At 43.3% G+C, this 27,715-nt stretch overlaps 2 protein-coding genes across 3 annotated transcripts in view; both read left to right on the top strand.

The window, feature by feature from the left end:
- The window catches only part of LOC110503617 (mitochondrial import inner membrane translocase subunit TIM50), a 33,121-nt gene extending 25,224 nt beyond the window's left edge, over positions 1-7,897 (top strand). For both annotated transcript variants that reach the window (XM_021582044.2, XM_021582045.2), the window contains 3 exons: positions 6,553-6,709; positions 6,798-6,904; positions 7,139-7,897. In XM_021582044.2, the coding sequence (XP_021437719.2) occupies positions 6,553-6,709; positions 6,798-6,904; positions 7,139-7,237 (363 nt within the window). In that variant the 3' untranslated portion in view covers positions 7,238-7,897. The remainder of the gene's footprint in view (positions 1-6,552; positions 6,710-6,797; positions 6,905-7,138) is intronic.
- Positions 7,898-15,797: 7,900 nt separating this feature from the next.
- On the top strand, positions 15,798-21,766 carry LOC110503618 (delta-like protein C). The gene is made up of 9 exons (XM_021582046.2): positions 15,798-16,116; positions 16,216-16,455; positions 17,013-17,073; positions 17,308-17,565; positions 17,961-18,322; positions 18,424-18,640; positions 19,204-19,903; positions 20,168-20,285; positions 20,395-21,766. Exons 1-9 carry the CDS (start codon positions 16,066-16,068, stop codon positions 20,398-20,400), a joined length of 2,013 nt encoding a protein of 670 aa, XP_021437721.1. The 5' UTR covers positions 15,798-16,065; the 3' UTR covers positions 20,401-21,766.
- Positions 21,767-27,715: the final 5,949 nt, after the last annotated feature.

A 27,715-nucleotide genomic window follows, 5' to 3' on the forward strand; every position in this document is an offset into this window, starting at 1 on the left:
TTTCCTCAGGAGTGACTTCCGTCTGGTCACTCTCCCAGATGGTGAAGTGCTGTAGAGACTTGTCCTGGCAGGTTCTCTCATCTTGGCCAAGGAACTCTGTATTTCTGTCAGTGGTCATTAGGTTCTTGGTCAATTTGGTCAGACGGCCAGCTCTAGGCAGAGTCTGGGTAGTTCGATTTTATTTATTTTTTATTTCCCAATGATGGAGAACACTGCGCTCTTAAACTTTCAACACTCTAGAAGTTGTTTTTTTAACCCTTCCCCAAATACATTGGAGCAAAAAAAGTATTTAGTCAGCCACCAATTGTGCAAGTTCTCCCACTTAAAAAAGATGATACGGGCCTGTAATTTTCATTATAGGTACACTTCAACTATGACAGACAAAATGAGAAAAAAATCCAGAAAGTCACATTGTAGGATTTTTTTATGAATATATTTGCAAATTATGGTGGAAAATAAGTATTTGGTCACCTACAAACAAGCAAGATTTCTGGCTCTCACAGACCTGTAACTTCTTCTTTAAGAGGCTCCTCTGTCCTCCACTCGTTACCTGTATTAATGGCACCTGTTTGAACTTGTTATCAGTATAAAAGACACCTGTCCACAACCTCAAACAGTCACACTCCAAACTCCACTATGGCCAAGACCAAAGAGCTGTCAAAGGACACCAGAAACAAAATTGTAGATCTGCACCAGGCTGGGAAGACTGAATCTGCAATAGGTAAGCAGCTTGGTTTGAAGAAATCAACTGTGGGAGCAATTATTAGGAAATGGAAGACATACAAGACCACTGATAATCTCCCTCGATCTGGGGCTCCACGCAAGATTTCACCCCGTGGGGTCAAAATGATCACAAGAACCGTGAGCAAAAATCCCAGAACCACACGGGGGGACCTAGTGAATGACCTGCAGAGAGCTGGGACCAAAATAACAAAGCCTACCATCAGTAACACACTACGCCGCCAGGGACTCAAATCCTGCAGTGCCAGTCGTGTCCCCCTGCTTAAGCCAGTACATGTCCAGGCCCGTCTGAAGTTTGCTAGAGAGCATTTGGATGATCCAGAAGAAGATTGGGAGAATGTCATATGGTCAGATGAAACCAAAATATAACTTTTTGGTAAAAACTCAACTCGTCGTGTTTGGAGGACAAAGAATGCTGAGTTGCATCCAAAGAACACCATACCTACTGTGAAGCATGGGGGTGGAAACATCATGCTTTGGGGCTGTTTTTCTGCAAAGGGACCAGGACGACTGATCCGTGTAAAGGAAAGAATGAATGGGACCATGTATCGTGAGATTTTGAGTGAAAATCTCCTTCCATCAGCAAGGGCATTGAAGATGAAACGTGGCTGGGTCTTTCAGCATGACAATGATCCCAAACACACCGCCCGGGCAACGAAGGAGTGGCTTCGTAATAAGCATCTGGAGTGGCCTAGCCCGTCTCCAAATCTCAACCCCGTAGAAAATCTTTGGAGGGAGTTGAAAGTCTGTTGCCCAGCAACAGCCCCAAAACATCACTGCTCTAGAGGAGATCTGCATGGAGGAATGGGCCAAAATACCAGCAACAGTGTGTGAACCTTGTGAAGACTTACAGAAAACGTTTGACCTCTGTTATATACGCTTTGTTGTCAATGACAAAGTATTGATTAACTTTTGTTATTGACCAAATACTTATTTTCCACCATAATTTGCAAATAAATTCATTAAAAATCCTACAATGTGATTTTCTGGATTTTTTTCTTCTCATATTGTCTGTCATAGTTGAAGTGTACCTATGATGAAAATTACAGGCCTCATCTTTTTAAGTGGGAGAACTTGCACAATTGGTGGCTGACTAAATACTTTTTTGCCCCACTGTATATGCCTCATCAAATCAAATCAAATCAAATGTATTTATATAGCCCTTCGTACATCAGCTGATATCTCAAAGTGCTGTACAGAAACCCAGCCTAAAACCCCAAACAGCAAGCAATGCAGGTGTAGAAGCACGGTGGCTAGGGAAAAACTCCCTAGAAAGGCCAAAACCTAGGAAGAAACCTAGAGGAACCAGGCTATGTGGGGTGGCCAGTCCTCTTCTGGCTGTGCCGGGTGGAGATTATAACAAAACATGGTCAAGATGTTCAAATGTTCATAAATGACCAGCATGGTCGAATAATAATAAGGCAGAATAGTTGAAACTGGAGCAGCAGCACAGTCAGGTGGACTGGGGACAGCAAGGAGTCATCATGTCAGGTATTCCTGGGGCATGGTCCTAGGGCTCAGGTCCTCCGAGAGAGAGAAAGAAAGAGAGAATTAGAGAGAGCATATGTGGGATGGCCAGTCCTCTTCTGGCTGTGCCGGGTGGAGATTATAACAGAACATGGCCAAGATGTTCAAATGTTCATAAATGACCAGCATGGTCGAATAATAATAAGGCAGAATAGTTGAAACTGGAGCAGCAGCACAGCCAGGTGGACTGGGGACAGCAAGGAGTCATCATGTCAGGTAGTCCTGGGGCATGGTCCTAGGGCTCAGGTCCTCCGAGAGAGAGAAAGAGAATTAGAGAACGCACACTTAGATTCACACAGGACACCGAATAGGACAGGAGAAGTACTCCAGATATAACAAACTGACCCTAGCCCCCCGACACATAAACTACTGCAGCATAAATACTGGAGGCTGAGACAGGAGGGGTCAAGAGACACTGTGGCCCACTCCGAGGACACCCCCGGACAGGGCCAAACAGGAAGGATATAACCCCACCCACTTTGCCAAAGCACAGCCCCCACACCACAATCACAAATCACAATTCTTTCTCTGAAATCCAGACAGTTCCTTGAACTTCATGGTCTAGTTTCTGCTCTGACATACATTGTCATTTTCATTTTAACTTAATATAATACATCAATAAAATCTATTTAGCCTCAAATAAATAATGAAACATGTTCCATTTGGTTTAAATAATGCAAAAACAAAGTGTTGGAGAAGAAAGTAAAAGTGCAATATGTGCTATGTAAGAAAGCTAAGCTCAGAACATGAGAACATATGAAAGCTGGTGGTTCCTTTTAACATGAGTCTTCAATATTCCCAGGTAAGTTTTAGGTTGTAGTTATTATAGGAATTCTAGGACTATTTCCTTCTATACCATTTGTATTTCATTAACCTTTGACTATTGGATGTTCTTATAGGCACTTTAGTATTGCCAGTGTAACAGTATAGCTTCCGTCCCTCTTCTCGCTCCTCCCTGGGCACGAACCAGCAACACAACGACATCAGCCACCATCGAAGCAGCGTTACCCATGCAGAGCAAGGGGAACAACTACTAGAAGGCTCCGAGCAAGTGACGTTTGAAACGCTATTAGGGCGCGCTAACTAGCTAGCCATTTCACTTCGGTTACACAGCCTCATTTCGGGAGTTGATAGGCTTGAAGTCATAAACAGCGCAATGCTTGACGCACCACGAAGAGCTGCTGGCAAAACGCAAAGAAAGTGCTGTTTGAAAGAATGTTTATGCGCCTGCTTCTGCCTACCACCGCTCAGTCAGATACTTAGATACTTGTATGCTCAGTCAGATTATATGCAACGCAGGACACGCTGGATAATATCTAGTAATATCATCAAGCATGTGTAGTTAACTAGTGATTTATGATTGATTGTTTTTTATAAGAGAAGTTAATGCTAGCTAAACTTACCTTGGCTTACTGCATTCTCGTAACAGGCAGTTTCCTTGTGGAGTGCAACGAGAGAGGGGCAGGTCATTATTGCATTGGACTAGTTAACTGTAAGATTGCAAGATTGGATTCCCCGAGCTGACAAGGTGAAAATCTGTTGTTCTGCCCCTGAACGAGGCAGTTAACCCACCGTTCCTAGGGCGTCATTGAAAATAAGAATTTGTTCTTAACTGACTTGCCTAATTTAATAAAGGTATAAAAAAATATCTATAAAAAACAAATCGGCGCCCAAAAATACCGATCTCCGATTGTTATGAAAACTTGAAATCGGCCATTCCGATTTAATCGGTTGACCTCGAATCCACACACATTCTCTTGGGGATTGGGCCCCGTCACAGAAAGAAGGTAGATGCCGATTTATTTATTGGGAGTAAGGAGAGTGTGCTGGTTCTTTCCTATACCTCTCGAGACACACACACACACACACACACTGCGGGCGCCTCCCACTGCTCTGCCAGGCTTGTCAGCAGCACCTCAGGGGGATTCAGAATACCTCTCCATCTGCTCCCCAGGTCCACCACTGAGACTGACTGCACAGGGCATGCCAGCGGAAGTGGGCGTGTTCTCCCCTCTACAATGTGTGTACAGTGCATTTGGAAAGTATTCAGACCCCTTGACTTTTTCCACATTTTTGGTATGTTACAGCCTCATTCTAAAATGGATTAAATTGTTTATTTCCCTCATCAGACTACACACTACCCCCATAATGACAAAGCAAAAACAGGTTTTTAAAGAGTTACATTTACATAAGTATTCAGCCCTTTTACTATGTGCTTTGTTGATGCGCCTTTGGCAGAGATTACAGCCTACAGTCTAATTGTGGAGTTTCTCCCATTCTTCTCTGCAGATCCTCAATTTCTGTCAGGTTGAATGAGGAGTGTTGCTACACAGTTATTTTCAGGTCTCCCAGAGATGTTCGATCGTGTTCAAGTCCGAGCTTTGGCTGGGTGACTCAAGGACATTCGGAGACTTGTCCCGACGCCTCTGCTGCGTTGTCTTGGCTGTGTGCTTATGGTCGTTGTCCTGTTGTAAGTTGAACCTTCGCCCCAGTCCGAGATCCTGAGCACTCTTCATCAAGGATCTCTCTGTACTTTGCTCCGTTCATCTTTTCCTCGATCCTGACTAGTCTCCCAGTCCCTGCTGCTGAATAACATCCCCACAGCATAATGCTTCCACCACCATGCTTCATCGTAGGGATAGTGCCAGGTTTCCTCCAGACGTGATGCTTGGCATTCAGGCCAAAGAGTTAAATCTTGGTTTCATCAGACCAGAGAATCTTGTTTATGGTCTGAGTCCTTTAGGTGCCTTTTGGCAAACTCCAACGGGCTGTCATGCTTTTTACTGAGGAGTGGTTTCTGTCTGGCCTGATTTGGTAGAGTATTTCAAAGATGGTTGTCCTTCTGGAAGGTTCTCCCATCTCTACAGAGGAACTCTAGAGCTCTGTCAGAGTGACCATCGGGTTCTTGGTCACCTCTCTGACCAAGGCCCTTCTCCCCTGATTGCTCAGTTTGGCCAGGCGGCCAACTCTATGAAGAGTCTTGGTGGTTCCAAACTTCTTCCATTCAAGAATGATGGAGGCCACGATGTTCTTGGGGAACTTCAATATATTTCTACAGCATTGGTACCCTTCCCCAGAACTGTGCCTCGACACCATCCTGTCTCGGAGCTCTATGGACAATTCCTTCAACCTCATGGCTTTGTTTTTGCTCTGACATGCACTGTGTCTGCCTTTCCAAATCCTGTCCAATCAATTTAATTTATCACCAGTGGACTCCAATTTGTAGAAACATTTCAAGGACGATCAATGGAAACAGGATGCACCTGAGCTCAATTTCGAGTATCAAGGGTCTAAATGCTTATGTAAATAAGGTATTTCTGTTATTTATTTTTAATACGTTTGCAAATATGTCTAAACCTGTTTCACTTTGTCGTTATTGTGTGTAGATTGATGGGGAAGAAATGTTTTAATACATTTTAGAATAAGGCTGTAACGTAACACATGTTTGGGGGGAAAAGTCAAGGCTCCTGAATACTTTCCAAATGCTCTGAAACATCTTTTTTCATCAATATATGCAAATATTACATTCATTGATAAAAAAAGATGATTGCAAGCCATTTGTGTATTTCTTCTAATTGTCACAATTACCATTTAAGCAATGAAAGGGATAGATTTAATTTTTTAATCAAATTTATTTGTCACGTACACATGGTTAGCAGATGTTAATGTGAGTGTAGTGAAATGCTTGTGCTTCTAGTTCCGACAATGCAGTAATAACCAATGAGTAATCTAACCTAACAATTCCAAAACTACCATATACACACAAGTGTAAAGGGATAAAGAATATGTACATAAAGATATATGAATGAGTGATGGTACAGAACGGCATAGATGGTATCGAGTACAGTATATACACATGAGATGAGTAATGTAGGGTATGTAAACATTATATTAAGTAGCATTGTTTAAAGTGGCTAGTGATATATTTTACATCAATTTCCATCAATTCCCATTGTTAAAGTGGCTGGAGTTGAGTCAGTGTGTTGGCAGCAGCCACTCAATGTTAGTGGTGGCTGTTTAACTGTCTGATGGCCTTGAGATAGAAGCTGTTTTTCAGTCTCTCGGTCCCTGCTTTGATGCACCTGTACTGACCTCGCCTTCTGGATGATAGCGGGGTGAACAGGCAGTGGCTCGGGTGGTTGTTGTCCTTGATGATCTTTATGGCCTTTCTGTGACATCGGGTGGTGTAGGTGTCCTGGAGGGCAGGTAGTTTGCCCCCGGTGAAATCGAAACTTTAGATAAATTCCTCAGTGTCTTGTAACTCAACTCTTCCACCCCCTGTAGGACGTGTCGTGTCTCAACCGGGACACTTCCAAGGTGATAGTGGTGGACTGTAAGAGGGAAGCCTTCAGTCTGCAGCCTTTCAACGGCATGGCTCTGACGAAATGGGACGGCAACTCAGAGGACCGAACACTCTACGACCTAGCTCATTTTCTCAAGAGTAAGTGTGTGTGTGCACGCAGTGGCGTGTGTGTCGACCAACCTGTTCCTTCCCAGACACCCTATTCACCCGTGTTTCTCTCTGGCAGCCATTGCTCTCAGTGGAGTGGATGACGTCCGCTCTGTCCTGGAGAACTATGCACTGGAAGATGACCCCGTAGAGGCCTTCAAACGCAGACAAGCGCAGCTAGCACAGGTACAGTCTAAACAAACCCAATGTATAGGAGCAATGGAGGACGACTCACAAATACATTAACATTATTAACATAAGAGAAGTGTCCTCATCCTCAACAAACATGACATTTTCTGTAGGAAAAACGTTTCCACTGTTGATAGCTTGATGCCCTTTCTCCAACTGTTTTGTGAGCGCTTTGGCACAATAGTCCATTGTACTGATGTAAATGTAGATACTGTTTGTGTGTGGGGACAGGAGGAGGAGCAGAGGTTGGCAGAGCTGACCAAGCAGAAGAAGCAGGGCATGTCCTTGGGCTCCATTGCCGGAAGGTTCTGGCGTTCCAAACAAGAGTGAGTGGCCCTCTCACTCGCACCCACCAATCCCAGCCCACCCCTCCACAGTGTCAGGCCAAAAGGATGGCGGGCCACAGTCACTCGGTGGGGTGGGCGGCGGGCGTCTCTGGACACGTGGGGGAGGAGACAAGGAGGAGAGACCGTCCAATCAGCTGGACTTTTGACTGTCGCAAGCATGTCTTTGGGGGGGGGGGGGGTGTGAGCAAGGCTCCAAAAGAACATTCTGGTACCTCTGTTGCCAGCGACATCACTTCCTGGATCTCAGATGCTCTGGTGTAGGCAGTGTAGCCCCCCCCCCCCATCGAATTGTCTGTTGGCACTGACAAATACAAAATGGTGCTGAGTGGTTAGACATTATTGACTGAACCATTTCAGTCCACATTAGTTCATCCACTTCTACCCACCAGCCGGTCATACAGGGAACAGACCAGAGAACAGTGCTCTTATCTGCAACTTCCATGCACTTGGATTTGGTGCTCTGGAAGGGAGTTTGATCAGCTTTGAACAACAGTGAATTATTGGTTTTGCTTTGTGCATATCTAAGACTGAGCTGGTCAGGGTAAAGGATATTAATGTTGCACTCTGAGACTCTCTAAGCTTCTCTCCACCAATGAGAAGTAATACCTTGGACAGGTACTGCCGATGCCAACGGGACTGTGTGCAACAGAGGCTAGAGCTTGTGCTGTAGGAATGAGTGGGAGAGGCATTTTCAGCAAATCAAGCCAAGGCAAGCCATGTGAAATTGGGCTGATGCCAGACACTGAGTGAAAATGGATCGACACGTCTGAATATATGCTTGTTGAATGTTCTATTAGATTCAGTTTGTGATCCATTCACAAAGTCCCAAATTAAAGAAAATAAAAATAAATCTAGCATCTTGTGTGATTTGGCACAAACAAACATGTCATGTGAACTACGTCAGTCAGGTGTTTTCATGGCAATATGTTGAATATCCTCTAAATACCCTGGAATCTATACTGAACAAAAATATAAACGCAACATGTAAAGTGTTGGTTTCATGAGCTGAAAGAAAAGATCCCAGAAATCACAAAAAAAAAGCACAAAAAGCTTTTCTCTCAAATTTTGTGCACAAATTTGTTTACATCCCTGTTAGTGAGCATTTATCCTTTGCCAAGATAATCCATCCACCTGACAGGTGTGGGATATCAAGAAGCTGATTAAACGGCATGATCATTACATAGGTGCACCTTGTGCTATGGACAATAAAAGGCCACTAAAATGTGTTGTTTTGTCCCAAAACACAATGCTGCAGATGTCTCAAGTTCTGAGGGAGTGTTAAATTATCATGCTGACTGCAGGAATATCCAACAAAACTGTCGCCAGATAATTGAATGTTCGTTTGACAAAGTGTATTGTTTTATTGTATTATCAAAACATATTTTCTGTAGCCTGTAAAATAGCATTGTGCATAGTGTGGGCAATTAATAGAAAATTCAAGAGGGAGAAAAATTTGTTTGAATAGATTTTACAGAAACACATGACTTTGATGCCAATTGGAATAAAACTAGACGATAAAGCCACCGTTTGAGAGTAAGGTGTGAAGGGAGCAGCATGTGATGTCTCAATTCACAAATGCCTGCAAATTGTGAGGTGTTGGGGATTCTAGTTTTACCCCCCCCCCCCCCCCCCCCCCAGACAGACGCACACGTGCCAAAATACAAATGGCCACAGGTTTTCTTGTGACAATTAAGTTAATCTTTATTTTAATACAATGGTTATTTAGTTATATATTTAACGAATTATTGATTTAATCTGCATATTTTAATAGAATAATATCTTAATTAGTAGAATTATCAGAAGTAGGTTACTTGGGTTGGAAGAAAACGAAATTCGATTGAATGTGTCACATTTTAAATTGAATTACACTTTCCCATGCGTTATAGTTCAAGTAATAAAGAACTAGTACTACCACTGAAATGACTATAGTGACATATTGTTTTGTTGTTTACTAAGCATGTGACAAATACAATTTAATTTGAAGTGACAATTACGTAATGCACTAGGTTAGGTAGGTTATTTACATAGATCTGGACAAAAGTGAGTATTTTTTTTTGTCTGTCTGCTTTAGTGAGGTCATTTTTATTACCGGCAGAGTTTGGCCTTATTTGAGTAGGCTGGGACAAGTTGGGGGTAAGAAATGAAGAGGTGTCCTGCAAAGGGCAATGTGCCATTTCATTTGGATCAAGCAAAATCTGCTCGTGGAAAGGTGCGACCAAACTCTACGAACAAAGTGCCACCTTAAACTGCTATTTAATGAACATGCACGCGGCAGAAAGCCTGGGAATCGGCCTGTGGTGTTGCACTTGACACCTCTACAGAATGAGCAAATTCACATTTATAGGCGCCCTACGCCTTCTGCCACCGAGTAACACCTCTCCAAATGTTCAAGGAGTGCGTCTTTCCGCTCCTCCTGGTTGTTCCCTCTTTTTCTCCGCCCAGTTTTAGCACCACAGGTCAGACACACGCCACACTATGGCAAAAGCGACGAATCCTACACCATTTGGACATTGGGCACGTGTGGCGAGTTGAGTGGCAAGTGCTAGAACATTTGCCCAAAAGCTGTTCCAATATGGTTGAAGAAATAGCACAACATTTAGATGCAAATCGACCAAATATTTTTAATTTCATGACAATCACATTTCTGACAAGCTCGTTCCACCGACATTATGCATGCTAAATACTTGTTAAATGTGTGCTGTGTCATGTCCTGTCGAATATCTGCCTCTGCAAACACAGGCAAATTACAATTATACACATTCGATCGTGGCATCTGGTCATCGACTTATTTTACCATTCTTTCTCCCTTCGTCGAATTCCCCTCATTACAAGCCACGCGGCGACACCTGCGTAGGCCTATCCCTAACAATTGTATCTGATATTCATTTGCATAATACTAGTGCTTGACTTGGGATGGAAGAAGTGCAGGAGCTGTCTTTCCAAGTCGGTCCATTTGTTCACCGAAATTCACAAATTACATTATGGTATAGAGAGAGAGACCTCTGATTATTCAATGTTAACGGTTTATACACATTTTCCATGACATCCATGGCTTTTAACCAAATTTCCATGACTATTATTATAGCCTACATGAAAGGTAAGAATTATTGATACTGGAAAGCTGCTGTGTCTGATCCCATGTCCTATTACCTCCTGCCGTTGTGTCCTTGATCAAGGCACTTTAGTCCCCCACAGAACTGCACAGTTATGTTGTTAACCTGTGGTCAACCCTCTATCTAGAGAGCTCCTTGGGTGTGCAGGATTTTTCAACATTTAAGGTAGGCTATTTCAAATCAAGGTATCTATCTAAGACATGTTTATGTATAAGGCTCAAATATGAATGTTTCAGGGGAGATCTATGCACAGCAGGTTTTGTCCATTAGGCTATTCTTAGAATATGTTTAACGTTGCCGCAATTGCATGGCTACTGTTTAATCTTGGGAATCCCAGTTTTCCAACAGTGCACATTTATTTAGGCTCTACAGTGCTGGTGGAAAGGCAACAACAAAATGAATGCTTAATTAGCTACCTACCGCGATAACTGCTACAAGTTATGTTTTGAATTGATTTTTTTTTTTATGGATTGATCCTATTTAAAAGTGTGCTTTTATGAATAACAATGACAATTATAAAACTAATTTCCTTGACTTTTCATGACTTTACAAACCCTCAATTGGCAATTTGTAACGGCGCATCATGCCATTCATGCTGGCACATTTTCAATCTGCGCAATCTCGAACAGCCTATACTCAGTCACTCACACATTCACAGAATAGCGGCAAATAAACTTGAAACAAAGCGGAATCAGGATATTAATATCCATCCTCCATTGCAATTCCATGAAGAGCCAGTACTCAATAACCCCAAAAAGGGAAGTGCCGATACGACGTTCCGGACAGTTTCCGCCGAAGTCGAGCACTGCAACAAAATCAATAAGTGTCAAGAATTGGGCTTAAAAGTGTTTGACGCATTTGACTATAGGTCCCATGAGAGCGTAAATACGCCAAACAAAATGTGCATTGGATGTTACATATGTTGTCATTGTTTCAGGCAATTATCTGCTTTCACTGACTCAAATGTGTATTGGACAGAAGGCTTAGTGCCATGGACCTAATAAAAAGGTCATAGTTGACATTCATATCCTATCAAACGTGTCATAACACAACATGCTGTTGTGTTAAAACCACACAACTTGCATTGTTGTTTTGGTTAAAGCAATCTCATACAAAGGAAGCGTTCCGTCCGGTTGTGGATACGCATGATGGCAACTTTTATTGTTTACAGAGAACAGTTCATATTTATTTATCCAGTCTTTTGTCCCGAGTTGGAACTCAAGCCGCGAAAGCATCCAGTCTGGATAATTATCCAACAAAATAATGACAATAGAGGTTCATCGTTATCCTCTCTTTTTTTTTTTGACGCGCTTCAGCAGAAGCGTGCCCGGGGTAGTCAGGGCCAGCCGAGGCACGCGCGGCCCTCATTAGCATTACAATAGACGAGCGCCGAAGATGAGCAACAGTTTGCAAAGCTGCCCATTGTCTCTGTAGATCCCCGCAACAGCAAGCACACACGCAGTCTACTGACACACATTAGATTGTAGGCTACAGATAATGTCGCTGTCGTGTGGAAGTCAGATTTATGGTTATTTTTGTTATTCCTTTACGTTTTTAATTGCGCCTTTAAATGTTCATTGTCATTTTTTGTTTATTTATTTAACCTTTATTTAACTAGGCAATACAGCATCAAACAAGGAAATGTTCTAGGCTAAAGCTATTAAACTACACTCCCTTCATCCGATTATTTAGTAGTTATTCCATTGCCATAGCCTTCCTTCAGAGGTTTGGATATAACGAACGACCGGGCAATTGCTCATGTTTTCGCAGAGAGAATATGGCGGACACGCTCCACTTGACTGGAAGCCACTCGAGGGCCATCGGCACCATTACAGAGATACATAAACAGACAGCCGTACCAAAAACGGTATAACACAGATTCTATATGCCTACCTGCTATGTGTAGTTGAAGCTGGAACAGTTATAATAAAATAAAAATGTATTGGTCACATACAATATATACAGTACCAGTCAAAAGTTTGGACACACCTACTCATTCCACGGTTTTTTATTTTTTACTATTTTCTACATTGTAGAATAATAGTGAAGACATCAAAACGAAGAAATTACACATATGGAATCATGTCGTAACCAAAAAAAGTGGTAAACAATTTTTTTTTTAAATATTTGATATTCTTCAAAGTAGCCACCCTTTGCCTTGATGAAAGCTTCGCATACTCTTGACATTTTGTCAACCAGCTTCATGAGGTAGTCACCTGAAATTAATTTAAATTAACAGGTGTGCCTTGTTAAGTGAATTTTGTGGAATTTCTTTCCTTAATGCATTTGAGCCAATCAGTTGTGTTGTGACAAGGTAAGGGTGGTATACAGAAGATAGCCCTATTTGGTGAAAGACCAGGTCCATTTTACGGCAAGAACAGCTCAAATAAGCAAAGAGAAACGACAGTCTATCATTACTTTCAGACATGAAGGTCAGTCAATCCAGAAATGTCAAGAACTTTGAAAGTTTCTTCAAGTGCAATCGCAAAAACCATCAAGTGCTATGATGAAACTGGCTCTCATGAAGACCACCACAGGAAACCTCTGCTGCAGAGTATAAGTTCATTAGTTACCAGCCTCAGAAATTGCAGCCCAAATAAATGCTTCACAGAGTTCAAGTAACAGACATCTCAACATAAACTGTTCAGTGGAGACTGTGTGAATCAGGCCTTAATGGTCGAATTGCTGCAAATAAACCACTATTAAAGGACACCAATAAGAAGAAGAGACTTGCTTGGGCCAGGAAACAAGAGCACTGAACAGTAGACCGGTGTATATACAGTATATACAGTACCAGTCAAAAGTTTGGACACCTTTATTTTTAGGAATGTTTGCAAATTTAGTCAAAATAAAAACCAGAAATACCTTATCTACATAAGTATCCAGACCTTTTGCTATGATACTCGAAATTGAGCTCAGGTGCATCCTGATTACATTCATCATCCTTGAGATGTTTCTACAACTTGGAGTCCACCTGTGGTAAATTCAATTGATTGGACATGATTTGGAAAGGCACACACCTGTCTATATAAGGTCCCACGATTGACAGTGCATGTCAGAGCAAAAAACCAAGGCATGAGGTCGAAGGAATTGTCTCTAGAGCGCCGAGACAGAATTGTGTCGAGGCACAGATCTGGGGAAGGGCACCAAAAAATGTCCGCAGCACCGAAGGTTGCCAAGAACACAGTGGCCTCCATCATTCTTAAATGGAAGAAGTCTGGAACCACCAAGACTCTTCCTAGAGCAAGCAGCCCCGCCAAACTGTACAATCAGGGAGAAGGGCCTTGGTCAGGGAGGTGACCAAGTACCCAATGGTCACTCTGACAGAGTTCCTCTGTGGAGAAGGGAGAACCTTCCATGACACCCATCTCTACAGCACTCCACCAATCAGGCCTTTATGGTAGAGTGGCCAGACGGAAGCCACTCCGTGAATGCACATGACAGCCCGGTTAGAGTTTGCCAAAAGGCACCTAAAGGACTCTCAGACCATGAGAAACAAGAGTCTTTGGTCTAATGAAATCAAGATTGAACTCTTTGGCCTGAATGCTAAGCGTCACATCTGGAGGAAACCTGGCACCATCCCTACGGTGAAGCATGTTGGTGGCAGCAAGCTGTGGGAATGATTTTCAGCGGCAGGGACTGGGAGACTAATCAGGATTGAGTGAAGGATAAACGTAGCAGTACATAAACACTGTTGATGAAAACCTGCTCCGTAGCACACAGGACCTCAGACTGGGGTGAAGGTTCACCTTCCAACAGGACAACGACCCTAAGCACACAGCCAAGACAATGCAGAAGTGGCTTCGGGGAAAAGTCTCTTGAGTGTCCTTGAGTGGCCCAGCCAGAGCCCGGACTTAAACCTGATCCAACATCTCTGGAGAAAATAGCTCTGCAGCAACGCTCCCCATCCAATCTGACAGAGATTGAGAGGATCTACAGAGAGGAATGGGAGAAACTACACAGATACAGTATATACATATGAAGTGGGTAAAACACGATGTAAACATTATTTAAAGTGACCAGTGTTTCATGAATCTGTATGTACATAGGGCAGCAGCCTCAACGGTGCCGGGTGGTAGTCATCTAGTGACAGTAACTAAAGTTCAAGACAGGGTACTGGGCAGGGGCCGGCTAGTGTCGACTATTTAACTGTCTGATGGCCTTGAGATAGACGCTGTTTTTCAGTCTCTCGGTCCCAGCTTTGGTGCACCTGTACTGACCTAATGAGGGACAGGATTTATTCATATTGACTGATATCATGCTCAGCTCCTGCCTGCACGCACGCGCGTAGACCCAATTGTAGCGATATTTATGGGCCTACATTTTAAATATACAAAAGTGGAATGGATTGTATGCTACTTACTCTGCCCGGACCCGAGCAGCATGAGATATGGTAGCCTATCCTACATCATTAGCTGTGTTGTGGTGTAGGATAGGCTACCCCCTAATCTGTCCAGTCAAAAACAATGCTATTTAGACGATTAAAGTGCCTACCTATGGAAATGGTTCACTTTTCCCTTCTCTGACATTGGGGGCTTATTGCGTGCTTAATGCTCAGCGAAGACGTTGTGTAGCCCAGCCTATGGAAGGAGAAGGTGGGTTGCATAGCCAGGTGCCGCTGATTATCATACAGCTGTAGTCATGACCCCCCCCCCCCCCCTCCCCCCCTCCTCATACAAAAGCAATTATCTGACATTTCCAGTGCTACTCCTCCGAATCTTTCGATGACACAATAAAATATCTCGCTCCGAAGTCTGCCGGTTTGAGGCCTCACACGCGTCAGAACAATTACAATTCTGGGGCTGAATTAAAGTGGTGTGCGCGAAGCCCCCTCCCCCGTACACGGCCATTGTCCCCCCTCCCAGGAGAAAAGGATGAAAACAGCCATGAAGAATAGGGTGGCACGCGGCACGCTGAAGAAAACAAAAAGAAGAGAAAACTAACCACAGCTTAATAATAGAAGTAAAGTCACTGGGGATGTTTCATGGCCAATCACATTATGACCCCATCACGCTTACACAGCAAACCTACATTTCCCCATAGATAAAGTGTATTCAACATTGCATGTATCCAGTCATGTAATTTACTACGTCTTGAAATTAATGTCTAATCATAGATCAACATGTTTGTTTTTTTTTAATCACACGAGTGTAGGTTAGGTCTCTTCGCAATCAAGGTGCGCAGTTCTTTCAACGTGTGTGTATATATAGCCTATGTCTTCACATTTTCGTTCAGGTATGTGGCTGAAGTATCCATAGAGCCTTAAACTTTGCATTTCGTTATATTACCCTATCCAATTTGGTGACACAGAATCAAAGCACATCGTAAACAGTCCCCAAATTGCATCCAAGTCTGCACAGCCTTTGACACACTCCCCTCATTCGCGCCCACTTCCTCCCCCCTCTGATGCTGGAAGGCGGTATAAAATCCCTTGTGCACGTTCCACTTCACGTAACTAAAGGTAGAAGTCCAGAGTGCAACTGCTCTGCAGAGCAAAGGGATTTTATTTTCGTTGTGAGCTCCATTTCTATTAAGTATCGTCTGAAGACTAAAAACAATCTGACAGGAAGTGCGCTCTATTTTTACATTTCGCACATGATATTTCTCTTGTTTTGGGATACAATACATTTCCCCTCTATATTGGATATCTGGCGCTGTCTGCTAAAATTTCATAGCAGACGAATAAATACTTCCCAGAATGGCTCGTTTGTTATTAACGTGTTTTTTGGCGTTGATATCAACGCAACTGGTGAGTACACATAAAAGATTCATAGAGTTATGTTATGAGTTGGTAACCTGTGCAGTCGCGCATTTTACGCACTGATATGTACTTAATTCTTTCCTGTAGGTCGAGTCGTCCGGTGTGTTTGAGTTGAAAGTACACTCCTTCAGTAGTACCCGTAGTGTCTGTAAACGGTCTAGGGACTGCCAGATATTCTTCCGAGTCTGCCTTAAACATTCCCAAGATGTCATCTCACCTGAGCCCCCCTGCACTTATGGCATGGGACTGACCGAAATCTTCAGTGTCGACCCGAGCTCCATCTCCAGTAGCGCACCCATCAGAGTGCCTTTCCATTTCAAGTGGCCGGTAAGTAGCCTACTGTACACATACTCAATATACCATAGAGCTGATGGGAAATTAAAGGTGCAATGCAGTCGTTTTTATCTCAATATCAAATCCTTTCTGGGTAACATTTAAGTGCCTTCCTGTGATTGTTTTCAAATAAATGGTCAAGAAGAAACAAAAAATGGCTTCTTAGTAAAGAGCAATTTCGCATGTGAGAATTTTGCTAGGACTGACTGGGAGTGGGGAACTCTTATTAGTCTAACTAATGTACCACCTGGTGATGTCTGTCAGGCAGGCCAACACTCCACCTCACCAATACAGGCGGAAATTTCAGGCAGTCTTTACGAACACCTCTTACACAAATCATTTTCACAATGTCACTGTATTATGGAAATATATTTAAAACATAGGGAAATCACGTGTTTTACTGCACTGGGCCTTTAATGTTTAATGCCTGGTGGTACATTTCATAGATTAGGTAACGGCATATAGATTTTCATGAAGAGTTTACACTTTAAATAATCTCGCCTTTTACAGCTATTTGACAAAGTATATATTTTTTCCTGTGTGGCTTGTAGGGTACATTCTCGCTCATTGTTGAAGCCTGGAACGCAGAGTCCTCCGACGGCCAGTCCACAGGTAGGTGGCCTTCAGTGCATACTACCTCTAGGGGGCGGAAAGTAGCTTGGATATTCCTCTAACAGTCATTCCCAGCACAAGCGTTTGAGTATAGACACGTTTTACTTATTTGCAAAAATGCGATAATATTTTATTAGAAAATACATATAGATTTTAAAAAGTGATTACCTCACAAGATTGGATTTTAGGAATGTATTTTATTTTTCGTCTGCTCAATGTCTCTCTCTTTAATAGAAAACCAGAATAACTTGATCAGCCGCTTGGCCACCCGTAGACGACTCGACATTGGCGAGGATTGGTCACAGGATGTGCATTTTGAAGAGCAAAGTGAACTTCGTTTTTCTTACCACGTTGTCTGTGATGAACATTACCACGGTGACAGCTGCTCAGACTACTGCCGTCCCCGTGACGACCCATTCGGACACTATACTTGTGATGCGGCGGGCACCAGAATGTGCCTGTCGGGTTGGAAAGGAGAATACTGCTCAGAACGTAAGTGTACTGAAGGACTACAACGTTTTTTTAAAAGATAAGGCCAAATCTTTTTAAGGTTGTTAATCAGAAATCTCGAAATAGTTAAATCAGACATTTCAACGACATATTCTGGTAAAAAAAACAACTGCTTCTGTCTATTCAAATATAGAGTTTGCATCCTTTGTTCGGGCCAACAATGGGAGCTGAGTGTATGGTTTAACAGGGACACGCGTTGGAACTTAATGTGCGCTCCCTTGCGTGAACAAATATGGCATGTGTTTCTTTTGTGTGCGTACCAGCTGCTTAGTTTAGTACTTAACAAATACTTGATGTGTCTGAGCTCAGTGAAGGGGTGGTTGTTTTGTGATTAGAAAGGGGAACACTCATTCAACTTTTCCCCCCTATCTCTAAAGCCATCTGCTGGTCTGGCTGTAGTGAGAAGCATGGTTATTGTGAGGCCCCTGGCGAGTGCAAGTGCCGCCTTGGGTGGCAGGGACCCCTCTGTGACGAGTGTGTCCGCTATCCTGGCTGCTTGCATGGCACCTGCGGCCAGCCGTGGCAGTGCGACTGTAAAGAGGGCTGGGGAGGACTGTTCTGCAACCAGGACCTCAACTACTGCACCAACCACAAGCCCTGCATGAACGATGCTCCCTGCACCAACACAGGCCAGGGCAGCTACACCTGTACCTGCAGGCCGGGCTTCAGTGGCAACAATTGTGAGATCGAAACGAACGAGTGTGACAGCAACCCCTGCAAGAACGGAGGCAGCTGCAATGTAAGTGCCGTGTTGCATTTATCTCTCAGGATTAAATGTTGCTATCCACAGTCCAAGTCTTTTATTGTCCAATATGAAATGCCACCTTTTTAAATTACCAGGATCGGGAGAATGACTACACCTGCACCTGCCCCCAAGGCTTCTACGGGAAGAACTGTGAGATCAGTGCGATGACCTGTGCCGACGGGCCCTGCTTCAACGGTGGCACCTGCATGGAGCAGGTGACCGGTGGTTACTCCTGCCGCTGTCCTGCCGGCTACATGGGTTCCAACTGCGAGAAGAAGATTGACCGCTGCAGCAACAACCCCTGTGCTAACGGTAAGCATCCCCTCACAGCACATCCACTGTCTTGGTGAGGGGAAACCTACCAGGACTTCTGATTGTTATGTTGGAGCCGCTCACAAACTCTTATCTGTCCGCCTGACAACAAAACTCAACCGACTGTGCTGCGGACACATTCTTTGGCAGTTACCATCATGAGTTTTTAGAAATGATTTTCTTCTTTGCACAATGTCAGTTTTGTTTTGACATGCATCCAGTCCGAGCCTAAAATGTAAAAAATGCAGCATAGGCATGGTACAAAAGAATCTTGGCTCAGACTGATATAAGGGGTGAGATATAGCTGTCATTATGAGGTGGGAAAAAACCTAGTCTTAGAATGTTGTGGGCTATTTTGTCCCCCCTGGGTCCTCATTAGCTACACTGTAACTGTACATCATGTGGGAATGAGCACAAGCTTATCTGTAATTGGCTAAATTCCTGTTGGTGTAGGAAGAAAATATACACAGTATAATATTTGCCTTCCATAAGAAGCTTTGCCACTCAGACCTGCACTTCAAGTTTTGATAAACATGCTGAGTGTGCGTCTATCTCTGTAATAGGTGGCCAGTGCCTGGATCTGGGCCACAGCCTGATGTGCCGTTGTCGTCCTGGCTTCACTGGGCCGCGCTGTGAGATCAACATCGATGACTGCGCCCGCAACCCCTGCCACAACGCCGGGACCTGCGTGGACGGCGTCAACGACTTTACCTGCACCTGCACCCTGGGCTTCACCAGGAAGGACTGTAGCGTCCGCGCCGACGCCTGCTCCGTCTTCCCCTGCCAGAATGGAGGCACCTGCTACACACACTTCTCCGGACCTGTGTGCCAGTGCCCGGCCGGCTTCATGGGCTCCCGATGCGAGTTTAGCCTCAAACCCACCGCCAAGCCCAAGGCTGACGGCTTGCCCGCAGTCCTGGTTGTCTCCTTCGCCCTGGGCCTGGTCACCCTCACGCTGGTGGTGTGTGCTGCCATCGTGGTCCTAAGCCAGATAAGGCGCGGGCGGAAGGCCATGGCGTCTTCTGTCCGTAACGACCTGGAGACGGTCAACAACCGTCCCATAGGTGGTTCCAACCCCTTGTCCAGCCTCCGAGAGAAGGAAGCCTTCCTCATCCCTGGCGGCCATTACAAGGTGTCCAATAAGGACGCAGCGCTGACCTCTGGCCCCGCAGACAAAAACGCAGGCAAGGCCTACAAGCAGAAGATGATTGACTACAACTTGGCCAAGGAGGAGGACCGCCATGCCAAGAACAAATTTGACCAGTAAGTATGCCTCGTCAAACTCAACCGGCGTTGTGCCAATGAAGCAGAGAGTCACCAGTGCCCTAGAGTTTGGATTGCTTGTAATTGAACCCAGCGAGATGTTACAACTTGATTTCTCACTATGTGACGTTCAGGCTTTATCAGATTTTTGAAACCCTCAACTTTGTATTGGAGATCATGGGATCCACTGTTTTAGCTGTTGCATGATTCCATTGCGCCTATGGAACCTGACCTCCTTTCCCTCCCTCTATCTCTTTTCAACAGGAAATCAGAAGGCAGCATAATGGTTCCACCAATGAGCTTCCCTAAAGAAGGCTTGTACCACCCAGTTTTCATCATCCAGACAGAACAGCAAGCTGAACAGTGTGTCTTTGCTACTGAGGTAAGCAGCTCCTCCCATTCAAACTGGTTATTATTAAGAGTTTCGGAAGTTTGTCAACTAACTTTTTCAAGATTTGATTGGTAACTTTCTATAATTTTCCCACCTTTAGGTTTAACACAGTATTCCGACACTGAGTACTGTGACCAACAAGGGCTTTGCCTGATCATGTTTACAATCTTTCAAAGACAATTCAAAGAATTGAAGAGGATATATTAAATCAACATGTATTATTTAATATTTATTCATGCTGCTCATTAAAAATGAACTTTTTGACAACATTGACAATTTTGGATACAATACGTGAAAAGTGGGGGTGGAGAGTAGAAAGAATGTTCCGGCATAATTTGCACTACATTTTTAATTCTAATATAATTTGCTTTCTGTTAAATTTTAACAAAAAGAGAACTTTCTTCTGAAGAGTGCCATGGATTCACCAATCACAGAGAAGCAGGACCTTTTTCTCTCCTGATGCCTTATCGAAAAGAAAACGACATCTCAAATAATCTAGAGGCCTTTTTTTTTTTTTTTTTTTTACAAACTATGAATAAGATATCACTGCAATCCACTTGAGAATCAAAATGAACACCAAGGACATTTTCGTGGCCTATCTGGGCTAGTTTTTTTTGGTGTCAGGGTGGGGAAAAATGTTGAAGCTATCAAAGAGCTGAAGATGAAGGTTTACTGAAAGCTTAGATGGACAGTTGTCTATTAATATCTTTGAGTTTGTAGTGGCCATATGTAATATCTAGGCCTTCTGGTCCCTAAACTGGACCCCCTTTCCCTATGGAAATAAATTACCAATGTGCCCTATCTTTCACATGTACAGTATACTTAGGAAACTCAATCTTATCAAGTGCCTGATCTTTAAATTATGCTATGACTTAAGGAAAAATGGTACTGATCTTACACACTGACATTTTGTATGTGTTCTTTTATGTGTTTGTTTGATGCTGTACATGTTTTTTCCTTCTCTTTTGGAGTATATATATTTTTTTTACAAACACACCAGAAAGTCTTATTCGAAACAGTTGAAAGTCGTAGTACATGTCATTCGTACAGTTTGATTTTTCTCACTGTCTTTCAATTTACAGCTTCCATCTTGCCAAACACCCAGTGATTTTTATGGCATTCCCTTGACTTGAATGAAGTGCATAAAGTCTGCTTCCCCGATATATAAAAATATCCTCCGTTTTTTTTTTTTTTTTAACCGACAGTGCTGGATCTTTAAAAATATGTTTATTTTTTAGAGTGAAGGACTCCAAAGAGAGGTTGTTCTTTTTAATTTGAAACCAAATATTTTTTTTAATTTGTAAATATTTGTATTATTGTCCTCTTTAATTTAACAATGCAATGTGTACATAACCATGAGATATTCTTTCTATTTAATTTTTTTGTACATCATTTGTATTTATGAAGAGAATTGTATATATGTCTATGTCCCCAAAAATATATTTTTTTCATAATAAATCAGAGAACAGTAATTCATGTGTTGTCTTCCACTGGGGGTTGGGGTCTTTGGGCTGCTCGCTTGATATTTATGATAAGTAGATGGGACATGGGGCCCATTTACTTTTGTTGCTGGGCCCCCTGAACCCTCCTAGATAGCAGGGGTTGGCCTATCACAGAAAGGGAATCACGTGGATGACACTAGCTAGCAGATTGTTGCCTAGGAGGAGGCTGCGGTGCTGTTTGGAGATATATCATCTAGGGATTCATGTGCCAGGCTAGAAAAGGGAGAGATCCTACAGGGTGTTTTCTCTAAAGCCTGGGGCGTAGTTCCCACAGCATACATTATCTGGCTCTAAAGACCAGCTCTAATCCATCTCACTGACGCCTGTATATATATATATATGCTAAATCTCTATCACTTTCACCCCCCCCCCTCCCCCCTTCAATGAGACCCTGTGTTGTGCAAAATAGATTCAAGGAGAAGCGTATGTTAACAAATCTGCACCACTGCTCCTAGTGTCGTGTGCACACCTGCTGACCTCATGTGATCAGATTTCTAACATCAGTTCTGAAATCCTGTTTTATTTTCTGTATTTTACTTAAGCAATAAGCATCATGAGAAACTGAAATTGAGTGTTCCTGTGTTGGAGGAAGATCCGTTGAGAATAACCTGCCTCTCAAGTACCACCTCCCCCTCTTTCAGAAAAAAGTGATGGTTAGGGAGAAGAAATTGTATAAATGGGGGGAGGGGAGCACTTCTGCTGAGAGCTGGGAGGGCCACTGGCCCCCCATGGGGAGCATGGGTCCCACTCAGCACCTGACCCTGTGGGCCCCTATCCTACGCCTACTCTGTCTGGTTCTGCTAGCCTCCATGTGCCAGCCCAAACATCCAAACCAGGATGCTAAGCTACGCTAGTTCATGCTAGTCCACCGCACTGAACCTTTAGACTTGGGGGATACATCCCCATTGTCCATGCTGTTTATCAAATGTGAAGGATCTCAACCCACTGGGAACAAACTGGTTGAATCAACATAATATGTCAACCTATTGTGATGTGGAAAATACACTGAATTTGAAAAAAGTCATCAACATAAACTGTTGTTTTGAGAGTGAAATTTCAACCTCAGGATTATGTCAGTGTAACCCATTTTCAATATAGACAAACCTTGTATAAAATATGTTGAATTTGTGCCTTTGAAACAACGTCAGATCTTCAACGTTCGGAAAGTATTCTAACCCCTTGACTTTTTCCACATTGTTACTTTACAGCCTTATTTTAAAATTGATTTTGTTTTTTAATCAACAATTTACACGCAATACCCCATAATGCAAAAGCAAAAACAGGTTTGTAGAAAACTTTGCAAATGTACAAAAAATTTAAAACAGAAACACCTTATTTGCATAAGTATTCAGATCCTTTGCTATGAGACTGGAAATTGAGCTCAGACTGGAAATTGAGCACCTTCTACAAAGGTGCTTCAACAAAGTACTGAGTAAAGGGTCGGAATACTTATGTAAATGTGATATTTCAGTCGCAGGTCTGTGGAGATCTTCACAATTGCTATAATAATCTGCACAGAATCTTGCATTTGAGTAATTTAGCAAAGTGCTTCCCAAACTTTTTCACTCAGTCTCTTTCGGCATTGGGGAACATCCCGCACCCTACTTCTACGGGCACTATTTATGACAAACTGTTCACACCCTTCCTGTTGGTGGAGAGAACATTTTGCAGGTTTAAAGGTTATTTCCCGCAATTCTACACATTTTGTCATGGGGTGCAGAGAATTTTTCAATTTGAAAGCAAATTTTTGTGAAATTCTGTCCATCTTGCCATGTCTAATTTGTGTGACATTTGAGTAACTCAAACGTTACAACAAAGTCTATGGGCTAAAAAACGTTAGCTGACATGGGCTAGTTGATCTGACAAGTCATAAATAGTGCTCTAAGGTATGCAATGACTGACATGTCAAGAGGAAAACTGACTATTTTGAAATTGCACCTTGTGGATTCTACTACTACAACCCTCAAGGGTAATTGAAAGCCGGACTGAGCCCCCCCCCCCAAAAAAAACCTCTGCTCCCCCCATCGGGTGCGCCCCACAGTTTGTGAACCACTGATTTAGCAGACGCTCTTATCCAGAGAGACTTACAGGAGCAATTTGGGTTAAGTGCCTTGCTCAAGCGCACATCAACAGATCTTTCACCTAGTTGGCTCAGGAATTCGAGCCAGCGACTCAACCGCTAGGCTGCCTGATCACTTGCCGTATGTACTATGTAGTCTCAACTGCCATCCAGGTCATTTGGCTGTGCTATTAGAGGAAGTGCAGCGATAGCACATAAACAAATAAATAATCTGACCTTGTGTTCCCATTTGAACTTTGTGTGTTTTAAATGGTTGAAAGCGCAGTGATAACCCATTTGGATGACAACTCAACCAAAAATCTGACATCGTTTTTCTGTTGGAACTTGGTTGTGCTTTCAGATGGTTGAAAGCACAGTGATAACACATTGGGTATACAACAAACTTCTGGCTGTCTTTTTGAGTGGCTGAATAAAGGTTGAAATCTCATTGATCAGCGTCTCAACCAAATATGACCCAAATTTCCACGTTGAAATGACGTGGTGTGCCCGGTGGGAAATAACCAGATCTAAACATGGTCCAATGAACTATTACTGATCTGAAGCCTGATACTCTCCTTCTCTCTCTCTTTTATCACAACACCCCTCCCCTCCTTTTTCTCCCTCTTCCTGCAGCTGTCCAGCCTGAGTAAAATCTTAACAAATCCTCTTGTTCGTTGGTGCTAAAAGTGGGGGTTAAGATGAGCAAGCTGCTAAGCTCGTTGGACATGGTGTTGTTGAGTACACTCTGAACTGGGAGAGAGTGTGTGTGTTTGTGTGTGTGTCATGGGCGAGGGGGGTATTGCAAAAGGGGCGTGTGGCTCCTTTCATCGCACTCTGCGAGCGGAACCAAAACAGAAAGCAACATGACTGTGTATCAAAATGACAGCAGGGCGCAGTCATGCCACTAAACTTCAGACCTCAGGCCTACCTGCTGTTCACCTGACTTTATTTTTTTTTTAAACAATCTTGCACTAAACTTTGAACTTTGAACATTTGTCATGTCATCTGGGGAGCGAGGAAGACCAACCAACTCTTTCCCATTGACACTGCCTGCCCCTGGAGTGGAAGAGAGAGGGTTTGACTGAGTGGTGTGCCGTCTGAAGATGGCTGCTCTGGATTGGCCAAAGTGCTGGGTCAAAACAGGATGTGGTTGTATACACAGGTCTGGGAGTGGCTGAGACGCGCAGCTGGAGTCACAGAGTAACTCTGCGTCCTGTTTACCCCGCCGAGCAGAGGCTGCAGAGAGGGGGCCTGCCTGCGCCCCTCAAAAGTGTCCTTCCCTTAGTTTCCTGTGGCTGATTGCGCCCTGTGCCAACTGATTGTGGCGCTACTTGTCAAAAGCCATCTCTTCAGAAAACAAACAGAGCCCTCTGCTTGTGATTCTCTACTTCCCTTATGTTCATCTTGGGACGGGCGAATGCTGTCAATGGGCTACTCAAGCTCCTTCCTATCAATTAAATGGAGATGTTTTCTAGGCAGGTGCTAAGATAATCAGCGATTCCTATCAACATACTAAAAGCTCTTTCAATTTCACCCTGTTTTTAGCCATCCATTTATTTAGTGTTTATGTTTGTTCCACATTCTTTCAAATGTTTTGTCACAACAGAACATCTTGGTTTCTGTGCATGAAACGAAAGACCGCTCGCTAATAATCTCTTCAGAAAGTGGTTGAAATCTGGTTGGGGGTTGGTGAGTCAGCTAAACACTGGTGAAAAACCATCTCTCTGTGCTCCTGGCTTCGGGTGACACCAGGCACCAGGGCCGGAACTCTATTGTTGCCACTGTTGTCAGTTCCCTTGTATCCTCTTCCACGGTCAGAGGAGGAGAATGAGGAAGAGGGAGCTACACCCCATCCTCATTTGTTCCTGTTGTATTACTGCCATGGTGCGGAGTGGCCTTTAGATCAGCAGGCTAAGACACGGAGTGGTCAGGGCTTTAATAAAAAGTGAATGTCCAATCCGAGGAGTAGCTTTCCAGGTACGTTGTTTTACGTCTCACAAGAATGCCTGAAGATAACTCCCGCACTGCCTTACAGAATGCCTGAAGATAACTCCCGTACTGCCTTACAGAATGCCTGAAGACAACTCCCGTACTGCCTTACAGAATGCCTGAAGATAACTCCCGTACTGCCTTACAGCATGCCGTGACACTGTCGTGCATAGTACGATATCTTCTCCTTTAACTTTCACACATTTCCTAACAAATGAGTGTAACCACAATGAAGACAACTGTACTTCACAACAGCAATTAACAGAAACACAGTTTCTGGTTTTGAAAGGACAATAAAGCGATGCAACATGTACATTTCTCTTTTCACCACGGCTTCTCCCGGTAGCGACTGTGACGTTGGTTGTAGTAGAAGGTTCTGTTTCCTCTTTTCCAACTCATCCTTTAGCTTGATGTGTTTTTTTGTAGGGCCTCTTAGGTTGGGAGTTGTGTCTTTTTTTTTTGTTGCATGGGATTGACCAGCAGGTCTTTCTGCTTTAGAATCTTCTATCGTGGTCTGCACCTACCCTGAGGGTGGTGCGTGCCGGGAAGTAATGTGCTTAAAGTGAAGCTGCTTTGCCATTTATCAGTTACTCGAGAATTTGGGCCCATTGTCAGTAATGACTCATCTGCAATGTCATACCTTGTGGAGGGTCCCTTCATCTTCATGGTGACCTGTGTGCTTATAGTTGTGTAGTATCTTGATGAACTTTGTGTAGCATATGATTTTTTATTGTTTTAATGTACCTTTATTTAGGCAAGTCAGTTAAGAACAAATTATTATTTTCAATGACGGCCTAGGAACACTGCCTTGTTCAAGGGCAGAATGACAGATTTTGTCAGCTTGGGGACATGATCCTGCAACCTTCCGGTTACTAGTCCAACGCTCTAACCACTAGGCTACCTGCCGCCCCTCATGATCAGATAGTGTTGTTTGTCACGCTCACGTAGATCTAGAGCAACTCCTTTCCATGGTCTGTCGGGGAGTGACAGAGATTAGTTGCTTGTTTTGTTGTGCCTTTCTAAGCTCACAACAAGACTGATAAGACAGGATCTTTGTCTTTACCACTGATGAGATCCCCGGCCACCATACTGAGGCTTTCTCTCACCATTTAGTCGGACCCAGCGGTGTAAAGTACTTCATACAAAATACTTTAAAGAGCTACTTAAGTCGTTTTTGAAGGTATCTGTACTTTATTTGACTATTTCTTTAAGAAAATACGGTGCTTTTTACTCCATACATTTCCCCTACATTTTGAAGGCTTAGCAGGACAGGATAATGGTCCAATTTACGCGCATATCTGATCTGTCAGACTCACTAAGTGCTTCATTTGTAAATTATGTCGGAGTGTTGAGTGTGCCCCTGGCTATCCGTAAGTCAAATAAAAAACATCAATTGTGCCTTCTGGCTTGCATAACATAAGGAATTTGAAATGATTTATACTTTTACTTTTGATACTTAAGTATATTTTAGCAATTACATGTCCTTTTATTACTTAAGCATATTTAAAACCAAATTCAGACTTTTACTCAAGTAGTATTTTACTGGCTGACTTTCACTTTTACTTGAGTCATTTTCTATTAAGGTATATTTACTCTTACTCAAGTATGACAATTGGGTACTTTTTCCACCACTGGTCAGACCTTGATGTCCATTGTGTATTCTATCAACAATGTCTGCCCTCTTTGTCTGTGGAACGACTATGCGGTTCCCACAGGAGATTTGGTGGCACCTTAATTGGGGACAACGGGCTCATGGTAATGGCTGGAACGGAATGTGTGGAATGGTTTCCAATACATCAAAAAACCTGGTTTCCAGATGTTTGATGCCATTCAATTTGTTCCGTTCTGGCCATTTATAATGAGCTGCTTTC

Source organism: Oncorhynchus mykiss, chromosome 24 (assembly GCF_013265735.2).
Source record: "Oncorhynchus mykiss isolate Arlee chromosome 24, USDA_OmykA_1.1, whole genome shotgun sequence".
NCBI lineage: Eukaryota > Metazoa > Chordata > Actinopteri > Salmoniformes > Salmonidae > Oncorhynchus > Oncorhynchus mykiss.